This window comes from Sphaeramia orbicularis, chromosome 24, assembly GCF_902148855.1.
Source record: "Sphaeramia orbicularis chromosome 24, fSphaOr1.1, whole genome shotgun sequence".
In the NCBI taxonomy this organism is placed as follows: domain Eukaryota; kingdom Metazoa; phylum Chordata; class Actinopteri; order Kurtiformes; family Apogonidae; genus Sphaeramia; species Sphaeramia orbicularis.
The window spans coordinates 36,894,617-36,907,580 of NC_043979.1; the positions used below are offsets into that span (position 1 = coordinate 36,894,617).

Consider the following 12,964-nt stretch of genomic DNA (forward strand, 5'->3'; position numbering starts at 1 on the left):
ATTATGCCTAGTTTATCATTTGCATGTGTGCATTACAACTTGCAGATCACAACACATCTACAAGAATATAGTAACTGGCATAATATGGGTAAAAACGCACTTTCTTCTCTTAAGACATTTCAGGTTGTTTATATTTGTGAAAGTTACTCACACACCACCACATCCTTTGGTGGGGGGCCAATTTAATATACAAGTTTTATTTCATATTTTAATGTTTTCATGAAAAGTGTCTTACAGAAATATTTTGGGTAATAATAAAACTTTTCAAACATATTTACCATGTCTTGTGATGATTCATCAGCGGGATTTGCACAGGATTATTTTAGTTCTCAATGGCAGCAGCATTTTTGATGATGTCTCCCAGTGTTGTGTTTACATGTTCCATGTCAGTTCACAGAGCTGCAGCTGAGGGACAGAGAGGACGCTGAGCCATTGATTTTACAACCTACCAGTGTTTTCCCCTTGATCAGGAGTGAGGCCTTACACACCTTTTCAGACATGAAAGGTCTGGCAGGAGCTTGGTGACAGCTGCATCCTCTACAAATAACAACCTACTCCATGAGGTCTTGTACCTATCTTAAACAAGAGCTGATATTTTAACAGTTGGACAGGATAGTACAGCAAATCCATTTGTCTTTCAAAGTGATATTTCATGATCTGCATGACAAAACACTGAAAGTAAGAATAACATCAATTTGGCCAGATGCAAACTTAAACTTGGCCAAATTTGTTTTCTAATATAAAACGGGGTGGGGGGGATGATTAACAATTACTTTGGTTGTATGTGTCAGCAATATGGTTTTGTATAGTTAAGCTTTGACTCAGAAAAAGCTATTTCTGGCCAGTGTTTTTTTATTTTTTTTAATATAAACGTCTCGGACTGAGGACACACGTAGACCTGACTTGTCAGAGAAGTGTGAAGCTCTCAGGTGAAGCAGCATCCTCTCATTCCTTCATTAGACAGATCACATCAAACTGATAATTGTCGCCGTGCAGACTTTAAAGAGTAATTCCCCACAAAAGGAATATAATTATTTTTCTTTCTATCACATTATCCGTCTATTTAGCCTTATTCACACCCCAGTGACAACGAACGACGTCCTTCGGGAAGGTCGCATTTTGGCACTTGTGGTTCTCTTTGAACTTTTTTTTTTCGCCTGAGCTGTGAACCCATAAACCTCCGGAGATCTGCTTCTATATAAAAAGGCTTCAGCAAAATCACTGACAGAATCTGCACCCTGGATGTCATCTGCATTGCATGAGCGTCTCTGGAGAATTCTAGAATGAACGTCGAAGTGGCCACGGCTAAAATACTGTCTGAGTGGAAATGCCATGATGGTGCATTTGGAGAAGACCAAGCCAGCTCACCGGAGTCCACCATGGACTCTGTGTGCTCCTCACCGGAGATGTGCTGCTCCAACGGGCATCAGGAGATGAAGGATTTCTCTTTTGGATTCCCTGGACGCAGTGGGACGCCAACTGCGCACAGACAGAACAAACCAAAGATGTCCACTAAAAGACGCATGAAGGCCAGCGAGAGGGAGAAGATGCGGATGAGGAGTCTTGCAGAAGCTCTCCATCAGCTCCGAGACTACCTGCCTCCGGACTACAGCAAGAGAGGACAACCCTTAACCAAAATACAGACTCTCAAATACACCATAGAGTACATCAACAAGCTCTCCGACATCCTCAACCGTGTGTAAAATGGACCACTTCTACTCAGTTCATATATTTTGATCTCATCTTACCATTTTTTTTGCCCCTCTATTGGTGTAAATATTTTTCAGTGGGCACTTGACAACTATTTTTGTATATGTGGGTGGATCTGTTTAAGTGAAATTTATGAATTTAGTGTTTGGAGGAAGAGTTTGCTGTTTGTTTTGAAGATACTGATGGAAAATCCCGACTTATGTCTGATATAAATTGTTTCTGAACCTTATCAATAGTTGATACTGTTTTTTAATCTGATGTGATTTATTTGTGGCATGTAACATTGCCACAGGATATGTTTTTTTGCCTTTTGGAAATCGAATAAACAATTCTTTTTGTATAAACGAGTTGAAATGCATTTGATTTTTTTCTGAGTTTCTAAACATCAAGTGATTTGTAAATGGCACATTCTTAAAGTAAAAAAATATATAGATTTTTTCATGTGTTGAACTTGTGGCCCAGTTACTTAATGAAGCGTCTTATTGCTAAGTAGTATTAAGCCTTCGTCACTTTAATCCGCCAATCAAAATATCGGAATATAGGACGTACACTGAATGACAGCACTAAGCAGCCAATCAGCGTGGCTCTGCATAGTGTTGCCCTCACAAAGAAATCCCAACCTGGGATGTAGCCCGTCTTCGCTGACGAGTCCGCCATTTCCAAGCTCAAAGAAGCTAAATAAGCTGCAAAGAGATTTTGTATCTTTTTTAATTTTTTGTAATATATATTTTTATTTTCATAGCAACTAGAAAACGGCGTTTTTGCTGAATCTACCTCACCTGCAGCGGCTAAAGTAAGTCTATACTACATTTCACCGGATAGCCAAAGCTTTTGAAGCCCGCAGGAACGCCCCTTTTATATATATTTTTTCTATTTAAATGCGTCTTGGCTAATTTCTCTTGTTTCGGCAATAAACATATTCGTGTTTAATCAGAGTAATGTACGCGCTCTCTCATTTTTATTTTCGAACACAGGCTACCTAATATGAGGCTTCCTCCTCGACGTTGACTCCAGGAATTACACGGGGGCCCTTTTTGGCGCTTTGCGTCACGGTTTAGCCGACATTTTTTATTCCTTGCTAACACTCAACCGGTTTTAGAGATTTGCAGTCCATGCATTCATTTGCATTATGTGTAGCTGCTGGTATTAGCTGGATATTTCAGGGCTTAGACGGATTCCTCAGGCTCCGTGTAAAATGTTTCCATGACGCTTAATTTGTCTTTGGCTGTTCTTACTTATTTACTTAAACAGTAACCCTAGTAATTAACACTATTTGTAACAGTAAATAGAATTTGATACAGTATTCTAAATGTGAAGTTTATTGTCACTATGATGCTATACAAAGCTTATGTTTTTACTGAAAATAGGGTGGCCTAACTACATTATAGATAAACATATAAAACAGTAAATAAAAAATAACATAAGAGTGACCGTCTAAAATGATAACTAAAAAGGCAAAATGTGTTTAAACCTCATGGAAGAATAACTAATGGCACAGAATCCTAAATTCCTTGTAATTCTTGTGCAAATATTAACAACATTGGAATCGATAAATGTCAGAAGCCTCCCAGACAAAACCTTTACTAAAAAATAACATGCGGTATATTTTGTACTCAAAGTGTAAAATTTGAGTAAATGTTTTTTCATGCATCAAATTCTGCTCTTCTGTTAACTGTCCTCCACATGCCTTTGCTTTTCCACTGTACTGTCTATCTATGGTACATACTGGGTTTTACAGTGGTGATCCAGACACTGGGGCTATTAATACTGGAAATTTCTGCCTATCAGCTTTAACCTGAAGTACTTCGTGCTTAAGTCCTCTACTTGTCACCTGCTGCAGAGTAAGGCATGCACAGGCTTTCACAACCATCTATAGAAAAATGCACTGAATGCATTGCTGGAGTTTCAAGTTTCCAAGAGCTTATGATTGACATTTTAAAAGCATTGTAGCGCATGATCAAACACAATCTGAAATATTATAGTGTTTTGATAGTAATATAAACCATCAAACCTCATGACAAACACAAAGAGCTACTGCAGGGTCACAGTCAGCTCATTTTATGGTCATAGTAAGTAAGTAAGTAAGTAAGTAAATTTTATTTATAGAGCACTTTTCACAGACAGTCACAAAGTGCTTTATCAATTCAAATCAGTTCAAATCAAAATCAAATCAAGTTTACAGAGACCCAACAGAGTCCTTCAGGAGCAAACACTTGTGATTGGTGACAGTGGCGAGGAAAAACTTCCCTCTAACTGGCAGAAACCTCGAGCAGACCCAGACTCCTGAAGGATGGCTGCCTGCCTTGACCAGTTGGGGTTAAAGAGAGAGAGTAAAGGAGGAGAAAAGAGAGAGCGATAGAGATATAGAGAGACTGGGGGAGAGGGTAGTAAACAAGTTAACAAATATACTAACTATATAATGAAAGGAGAGAAATTAAAAAAAAATAGAACAAAGGAATTTTTGAAACAAAATAAATATGCAATGTATCTTGTGATTTCATTAAGTGTATAGGAAAAGAACTGAAAAACTGTACTAATATGAAAAATACCAGTGAGAAGTCAGCATTATCGTTAGGTATGCAATATAGTCTCAAAAACTGAAAACTGGATAAATAACTGGAAATAAGGTGATTAATTGTTATCATACTTGATCACTCTATATCTGCAGGGACATTATGGTTTATCTATGCATGGATTAGTTTATAAAAACAGTAAAATGTTATTTTATTTTCTTGCTATGTGACTAACCATGATAAAGTTGAATTATTAAATGTTACCAATAGACCACTGATGGATAAATTGTGGCTTAACTAAAATGAATGTCGCAAAATACTGTTACAGGCTATGTGTACTTGTTAATGGTATATTTTAAGCACCTACAATGATCCAAAAAATGTTATCAAACCTTGACAAATGTATGTTTCTTTGTGTGTGTGTGTGTGTGTGTGTGTGTGTGTGTGTGTGTGTGTGTGTGTGTGTGTGTGTGTCTTGATTTATTTATTTTTTTAGATGGATGCAGAGACAGAAGACAGTATGATAGAAACACAGATTTCCAAGAATGAACCTGAAAAACCTGTATCTGAAAACAAAGGCAGGTCAGTCCTGGGGTTTGTTAAATGACCTAATGTTTCCTTACCTGCTGCTTAAGTACTTGATATAAAGGTGATATATGGATATTGAAATTGAACTTAAATGACTGACCTTCGTTTCTTCATGTTGTTTAGTTTCTTCAGGGGTCGTGGGGCTAGAGGCCGTGGTCGCGGTGGTCGTTTTGTTCGAGGTGGCATGCGTGGTGGTCGAGGCATGATAAAAGGGTTTGGTCCTCCTGGGCACGGCAGGGGTCGAATGAAGGATGGCGCCATGAATGGACTTGCACCCATGAGGTAGGCCTATTTTTTTTATTTCCTTTTTTGCAGAAGACCATACAATGCAGTTAAAAGGTTTCTAAGAGTTTTTGTCAATGTTGCTAGAATAAAAATGTCACAGTGTTTCCCACAGAGCAGTACATTTATTTTGACCCCTGAGAAAATAGAATAGTGGTGGTAGAGTTGGCTGTTCTGATTTATACTAAGAAAAAATGACTTGAACCATAGTAACCACGGAACACTTTCTATAACTAATGGTATGCATAGAGCATCTGTTAACTTGATTAATTATTTGCTGATTATCGATGCCTGATTTTTCTGGAAATAAGATTTGCGTTCTTCAAAAGGTGTCGCTAAGGGGTTTGTTTTTGCTGTTGAGAAGCTGTTCAGTTCACTGTAAAATTAAACACTGGATACTGACAAACAGCAATTGGTAGCAAACGAACAACAAACAGTAATGTTGATGTTAACAATTATACTCAGTTTATCTCAATGAATTGGGTTAATCTCTCCACTATATCTGCAGCTCTTGTGGTTTCAGAGGCTGCTGGTTCAGTCTGGTTAAGATGTGCACATGTATGGACATGTGTGTATATGGTAGAATGTAGTTTGTGTGGTTAGTTTCATTTTCATCACTGCATTGTAGAGCACTCCAACTTCATCCCAACATTAGTTTACATTGTTAGTGACATGGTTGAGATTCTGCTCACAAACTGTATTTTTGGTTCATTGCAAGACTGTAGTGAAGCAAAATATACTATGGTATCACCACAGTTTATACCATTAATGGGAGACGCTGTCATATTCAAAGAATGTGATACAAATGTTCTAAAATAATTGACAATGATGAAACTTTAGTTGGTGTAAATGTTTCATTACAATGGATCTCTTGAATTTTTTTTCATAGAGGAATGGGGAGGATGCGACCATACCCAGACATGAGAGGTCATCGTGGAAGAGGTGGTCCAATGGGCATGGGCCCTCCACCACCTCCTCCTCCACCTCCTATGCACATGAGAGGTCCCTTCCCTCCCATGCCCAGGTGACCACCCACATTCACAAAAAGTTACAAAGCTGATTCGCAGCCAGATGGACAGGATATTAATAGCCTTATGCGACTTGATGATGAGGTTCTGGGTTAAAAAAAAAAACTTTTGTATTTTGTAATAATAGCCAGTGTGGGTGGAGTATTTTTTTTTATTCCTTTGGATGTTTTGATTGCCCAGTAAACCCTTTCACTGACAAATCACTTTTTTTTAGGTATGTTGATGGATCAAGTTTTTATTGTCAGAAAATGAACACATTAGTGTTTATCGTTGCTGTTATGCTTCTCCCATTATGTAGGCATGGACCTCCTCCAGGTCATCCTGCTTTCAGAGGTCACCCTCCACACCCACGAGGCCGTGGCATGCCACCCCCTGGGCCTCCTCGCCCCTTCCATCCCCGAGGCCCAAGAGGGTAAGAAATGTTTCATCTTCACATTATGCTTCAGCTATGCAAGTCACAATTCTCTGCACTTTGCTTGCATACCTTTAAGACTCTTTCTCTAAATGGCTTTAAAACACAATTGGCAAACTATATTCTTTAAATCTGTTATAGAAACACAAATGTAGAATGCAAGCAAAAAGACTTTGTGATACAAAGGCTCATCCCATTGTTTCTTAAGCTTCATTATAGCTTATTTTCCTTCATATTTATGTCTTACTTGTTCATTAATCAGAAAAATAGTGTTAAAATAATCTTACTATTTGTATGAAGCCAAAGTATATGAGCTTATAAAGATAAAAAGCTGCTCACTGAAATTTTAAATAGTGCATGATATAAAAGAATAGGGAAAGACGTGTTGCTGTATTTTTCCTTTCATATATAAAGTAAGAGTTCAGACCCCACTCCGTTAGCTCAGATAGCTGCTCTTATCAGAGTGTGCCCCTTACTGGCCGAAGCCAAGAATCCAATGTGTGATTTTATCCTTTTACACAGCTACCACAATGGACCGGTCTCTCCTCCGCCTCACCCCCCACCTGGCAGAGGCCAGAGGTGGCCAGGGCCCCCTGGTGGCCGACGCTTTTAACACAGCCTGCCCTAAAAATATTAATCAAGATCTTTATGTAGAAGGGGCTTAAAGAGGTGCAGCGAATGAAATGCCCCTAAACTATGTGTTATACAAAGTTTCTCTGAGTATCTTTATGACATACTCTGTGGCCAAATGTTTGGATTTTGATATTGTCTTCTGGCAAAGAAATAGTGTGAAAATTACAACTGAGGACACACAAAATGCCTCATAGCTTAAAATGAAAAGGCATTTTTACATTCTGTTACCTATGTTGCTAAAGGAATATTGTTGGTACTGTAGGAACTATTTGACATTTTTGAGTAAAAGTTGTTTCAATGGGAGGGAAATTGTTGTCAAATTCATTAAATGTTGTGTGGTTCTTGTGACAGTCACCCTGTAAGCCTTAAGAAACTTTCCTGATTATTATGATTAATGACACATAACAAATGGGTGACGGTATATTTGAAAGGTGGGGGAAAATGACAGAGTGCACAACAGCCCTCAAGCTCCACAGTTAACTAGTTTAGTATACCTTGGACCTCCCTAATCTTTCCTTTTGTTACATGGAAATAGTTCTGTATTCACAAAGCAGTGCTATAAATATTGTTTGACGGATTCACTTCCACATTTATAAAATGATAAAAGAATATTCCACCTGTCAAGTATTCATGAGTATTTAATTTTATATTTTATATCGTTAATGTGCAGCTATTTTAAGTTGTGAATATTGCTGTTTGGAACGTTCATGTTTGTCTCCAGCAATCTATTGTGTAATGACAAAAAGGAAGAGGCATTATTAATGAACATTATACTGAAATATATTTAGTAGTTTTTATAAACGAAAGCAAATTCCATTAGCATTTGCTTCACTTAAGGATAAGAAATAACTATTTTACGTTATTGTGTTTACTTTTTTTGAAGTGTTCTAAATACTTTATTCACTGTAATTAACATAACTTTTGTGAACCTGTGAATGTGTTTTATGAAAACCGTCAAGACATATGACAGTGGTAGTGGAGAAAAAAAATAAAACAAAAAATAAATAAACCCAACTTCTCTTTTTTGTTTATTCACAAACAAGTCTGAGAGTTGTCATTACGATTCACAACATATCTGTAATTGATGAGAGAAATGATCTGTAATGTTAAACAGTGCACATTATTAGTGTTTGGATTTCTGTGACATTTCAGATGAATATTTGGTCCAAAGGCCACTGCAAACATGTACAGAATCATTATTTTATAGAGGTTTATTCAGCTGTGATTGGAGGAGCCAAGAGACATTAAACATTATATGAAAAATAAGAATTTAATGAATCATAATGCATTTTTTTGAGTCTTGCTGTGGGCTGAAACCTATTGCAGACAATGAAGACATGGAAGAGTGGTAATTTTTAGTAACTGGTAATGTTAATGTCACATAGTCAGAAAAGTGAATTGCCACTTAAATTTGACCAGAGGACTCAACCGCTCTACTTTTGAGGCACAAGTGACCATCATGCCACAGTTGAAAATGAGTGGTAGCATGTCTAAAAGGAGGACATCATCTGCAAAAGATAAGCACTCTGATATGACCAAGGACTGCCTTATTCTTCATTAAGATTAGGTAATGTCAGCCATTTTAATTTTCAACGCAAATCAGAGGATCTAGATAATGTCATTTCGCAGTGTGTCTATTTAGACATTGTCTTTTCTACTCATAATTTGTAATATATTTGCTCAGAACTCTTTCTGTAACATTATAGAAGCACAACTTTGTTTCCATGCATGTAGTTACATGTAAAGCTGTACTACCTCACAGGAGTTAATATAACCAAATAAATTAGTTGAAGTATGTAAAGATTTAGCATTATATTTTATTGTTTACCTTGGAATTAAAGTATTTTTCTTCTTTAAGGCTTTATATATATGCACCTGTTTTTCATGCCTGCTGAAATTTTAAATGCAGAGTTATGTAATGAATAAGCAAAGACATGCATAGGCATTCAGTTTTAATCTGTTTGTTCTGCCTACACAAACAAGTATTTTGCATTATTTCTGGATGAAAGCATTTTATTCGCTGAGCCACCCATACATTGCAGAATGCTGCTACACACCACAGAGGTGACAATCCATGAAATAAAATATCTGCTGACAGGTGTTGAACTCTGCCTTTCCTCTGTCTGACTTCTTCCATTTCTTCAGTATCATCAGTACATGTTACTGCTTCTTCAGTCCGTTCTTGTTTCTTCCTTTGGTTATATTATAATGGACTGACTGTTGTTGTCTCCTGAAGGGGGGCACACAGTACAGTTATCCTCCCAGGCTCCAGGAACCCAGACCCCCCTCCTCCAGTGGCGTGAGGTCCAGCACTTCACTGGGAAAGGTGAGCCTCCTCTCGTCTTAATGTATTAACTGAGGCCGAAAGATTCTCTTTCAGGACAAATGCAACAGAGTCCTATCAACGGTTGAAGAGACACCAGGTCAGACTTAGTTAATGGAGTTTATTGAGATGAAAAAGGTAAATTAGAGTGCATCTATAATTCATAATGTATCCAACGTGACATGCATACTGCATTCAGAAATATAAGGATAGCAAAAGGCAGATTTCTCTGGCAAAAAATTCTGGGCTCCTCTTGCTGATGCCCTGTATTTTCTATGCTGGATTAAAGTGTTTTAATGTAGTAACAGCTCAGCCAGAAACAACCAGAGTTACTATTTGTGCTTGAATTCAAGCAAACGTTAAGACACCAAAGGAATCCAAAGAATGATTGTCACCTTTGATTAAGGTGGATACATTTTTACGATGTTGTACCTTAGAATAGTGGAGGCCTCAGGCTGATAAACACAAGAATGTTATCAGCAAATCTTAACAATAAAGTAGTATAACCTTAATTTGCTTGTAAGCTATATTATATTAATACACTTTTATACAGAGAATAAACATTGAATAAACCTAGTTATGTTCTTGTTCTTCAATAAATTAAATAAAATGAAATTTGTGTGCTGGTCTTGTGTCCTAGAATACAAACAATACCATCAATATCACTGCACTTTTGTCATATTGTAAAAGTACATGAATATCAGAATATTGGGAGGCTGCATTTTTTCAGACAAATAAAAACCTCATCATTAAATGTGGAATTAACATTATTTATTGGAAAAGACAGTTTCACGTTGCTGCACAACCATGGAACATCGATGGTGAGGAAACCAATTCATTGATTACCCAAAGAAAATTTCTATCGATGACACAAGAAAAAAACTAAACAGTTTACATGTCTGACACATATTGCACAACACGTTCAACCATTGTTGTTCCGTCACTGTTCACTGGCTTGGCTTATCTTCAACTGGAGGATCGTTCCACATGGGTTCAAGGATGTGATCAGGAATCTTCTCCATGGTGGTCTGACAAGATGGAAACACACGAAGGACTCATTTTAAACACTGATCTGGCTCATGCCAAGTAGATTGAGCATGTCAAACAGTTTCTACTAACCCTCACCTTTGTCACCTCCATAGCGACACCTTCAGGGAGATTCCTTTGGATGTATTCAAGGTAAACCTGAGCCGTGGAGCCCGTTAGATGAGACAACTACAAAACAAGGACAAATTATTGCTTAGTGACCATAATATTCAGATTTTTGCTCCTGGAAGATTTGTTAGTTTTCCTCTGTATAGTCTTCAAAGGCCTGATCTGAATTTATGATTTGAAATATGTAGTGAGGCTTTAGGAATAAATATGTTCATAATTTTTTTGACAAAAACAGGCTGTCTAATGATTTGATAAAGTTTTAACTATGAATTTCACCAACCAAATTGAGTCTTTTATATTGAGACAATGTTTAGTCAATAAAGTTCCAGTTCCTCACCTCAATGCACCTATAATGAGTCCTCATCTCATACTGAACCCGGTGTTTTTTGAAGATGTGAACCGACTTCAGGAGTGTAAATCTCTCAATATCTTTAGGAGGTTCATAACTGTAGTGGAAGAAAAATCAAATAAGGATGACACAAAAAATGATAAAGAATTTCTTTGTATTATCTGTTGTAACACTCACACTTTGGCAATTTTAATGCCCAATTCTTTAGCTGCCATGGTGGCAAAGAACTCATAGCTGTTCAACACAGCTGTATCATGACCTTTGACCAACACTGACACTTTCTGGATTAATGTGTCAGGCTCTTCTGTGACTGTGATCTGGGGGGGAAAAAAAACATCCTTGATGTGACAAAAAGTGTAAGAATAAATAAAGAATGAGGGAAAGCAACCATTTGCTTTAGGTGACTAAGGACATGACTCACTGATGGTTTAGATGAGAACACTGTTGTGGTATGGAAAGAAGTGCTGGGTATCAATGGAAGCTGGGACCTGCAGAAATACACACAGCCTCCATAAATAAACACTGAAAAAAGCAGCTATACTCATATGAAGCCACAATTTCTTCATGAACTCTTGAAGACAATGAATGACTTTAATAGACACAAACCAGAACAATGATGAAGTTAAGTTCTATTTTTTAATTAGGTTTCACTTTCTTAGTTCCCTTATTATACATTAAACAATCAATATTTTGTTTTATTACTGCTAAACAGCTGCAAGCTAGCGCTGACATCAACCTGAAGTTGCTCACATTATGCTAATATAATACTAGTAGAGTTTAAAAGGAACCCCATTAGCTGCCAACAAAGTGACAAGCTAATCTTCTTGGGGTCCACACAATATTATACTAGTAGAAACAAGACTATTAAATACCTTAATATGTTACATTTTCTGTGAACTAAGCAGGCGCCGAAACGTCTTGAACCCTGTAAAATACAAATATATTAGAAGAGCTGCACATGACAGTTACTGTATCACCACGATGCTGCGGTAAAGATATTGACAAAATACGTCAACTTTTCTAAGACATTAATGACACGTAACTATCAAAAGAAGTCAACAAAGAAAAAATAATTTAATTAATGTGTTAGTTATGGTACCAAATGGGAGATTCCTGTCAATATCCTTGCCAAGGAGGACAATTCCCGTCTGAGAGCCATGGAAGTCGCCATGTTGCTCCTTCTTCTTCTTCTTTTGCTCTTAATGGCGGTTGGCAGCCAACTGAAAGGTGCAATTACCGCCACCTACTGGACTGGAGTGTAGACAGGAGATAAACAGGAAAAAAAATAAAACAAAAACAGAAAATAAATAAACAGATAAATAACTAGCAGCTATAACGTACTATAGCAGCAATGTTTGTCGAAGAGGTGGGACTAAAAATAACTTAAAAGCAACTACGCCCCCACGTGGACTGGAGGATTAGTTAACTATAGCAGTCATAAAAGCGTAATAAGATAGATATGCTTTATTGATACTTTTACCTTTGCTACTTTAGGTACATTTTAAATGTAAGATTTTGGACATATACCAACACATATCAGACACAGAGCTACACATTTATATTTTAAAAAATGAATAAATTAATTAAACAAAATTTAGTGTATAAAAGCTTTTGCCAACATTTATGCTTCTAATGTGAAATGTGTGCAAGAAAATACACAATACATTTATCATCTATCAGTAATCACAAGAGAGTAAATTAATTTTCAGTCAGGTTTCTCTTGCTCTCCTTGCTACACTAGAGTAAATGGGTGACGATTTTTATTCTTGGTGGATATATTTCATACCAAGGAGCTGTGGTGGAATTGCTGCCTCTAGATGTTCAGCATGTCAAAGAATCCTATAGAATGACCTGTTCACTTTTGACTGGGAGGTGCTGAAGCAAGACAGCCTTATGATGATAAAATACAGGGACTCCTGATTGCATAATGTTCACTCATATTGAGATATTTTTATTTTTCATTGTGTTGTC

At 37.1% G+C, this 12,964-nt stretch overlaps 3 protein-coding genes across 4 annotated transcripts; 2 read left to right on the forward strand and 1 right to left on the reverse strand.

The window, feature by feature from the left end:
- The first annotated feature begins 872 nt into the window (after nt 1–872).
- On the forward strand, nt 873–2,017 carry msgn1 (mesogenin 1). The gene has a single exon (XM_030128757.1). The coding sequence runs from the start codon at nt 1,284–1,286 to the stop codon at nt 1,701–1,703; it is 420 nt and encodes a 139-aa protein (XP_029984617.1). The 5' UTR covers nt 873–1,283; the 3' UTR covers nt 1,704–2,017.
- A 288-nt stretch (nt 2,018–2,305) lies between these two features.
- On the forward strand, nt 2,306–9,867 carry LOC115415244 (basic proline-rich protein). 2 transcript variants are annotated; one of them, XM_030128756.1, is made up of 6 exons: nt 2,306–2,503; nt 4,720–4,805; nt 4,935–5,093; nt 5,983–6,117; nt 6,420–6,533; nt 9,403–9,867. In XM_030128756.1, the coding sequence occupies exons 2-6, from the start codon at nt 4,720–4,722 to the stop codon at nt 9,467–9,469; spliced, it is 561 nt and encodes a 186-aa protein (XP_029984616.1). In that variant the 5' UTR covers nt 2,306–2,503; the 3' UTR covers nt 9,470–9,867. The 2 variants fall into 2 exon arrangements, with proteins under 2 accessions (XP_029984616.1, XP_029984615.1); XM_030128755.1 differs by lacking the exon at nt 9,403–9,867 and adding an exon at nt 7,056–8,175 and having other exon boundaries at nt 2,307–2,503.
- A 378-nt stretch (nt 9,868–10,245) lies between these two features.
- mrps10 (mitochondrial ribosomal protein S10) lies at nt 10,246–12,217 on the reverse strand. The gene is made up of 7 exons (XM_030128754.1): nt 12,093–12,217; nt 11,866–11,918; nt 11,415–11,481; nt 11,171–11,310; nt 10,982–11,090; nt 10,615–10,704; nt 10,246–10,517 (listed from the first exon to the last, which is right to left on the reverse strand). Exons 1-7 carry the CDS (start codon nt 12,162–12,164, stop codon nt 10,437–10,439), a joined length of 612 nt encoding a protein of 203 aa, XP_029984614.1. The 5' UTR covers nt 12,165–12,217; the 3' UTR covers nt 10,246–10,436.
- Between the last annotated feature and the right edge of the window lie 747 nt (nt 12,218–12,964).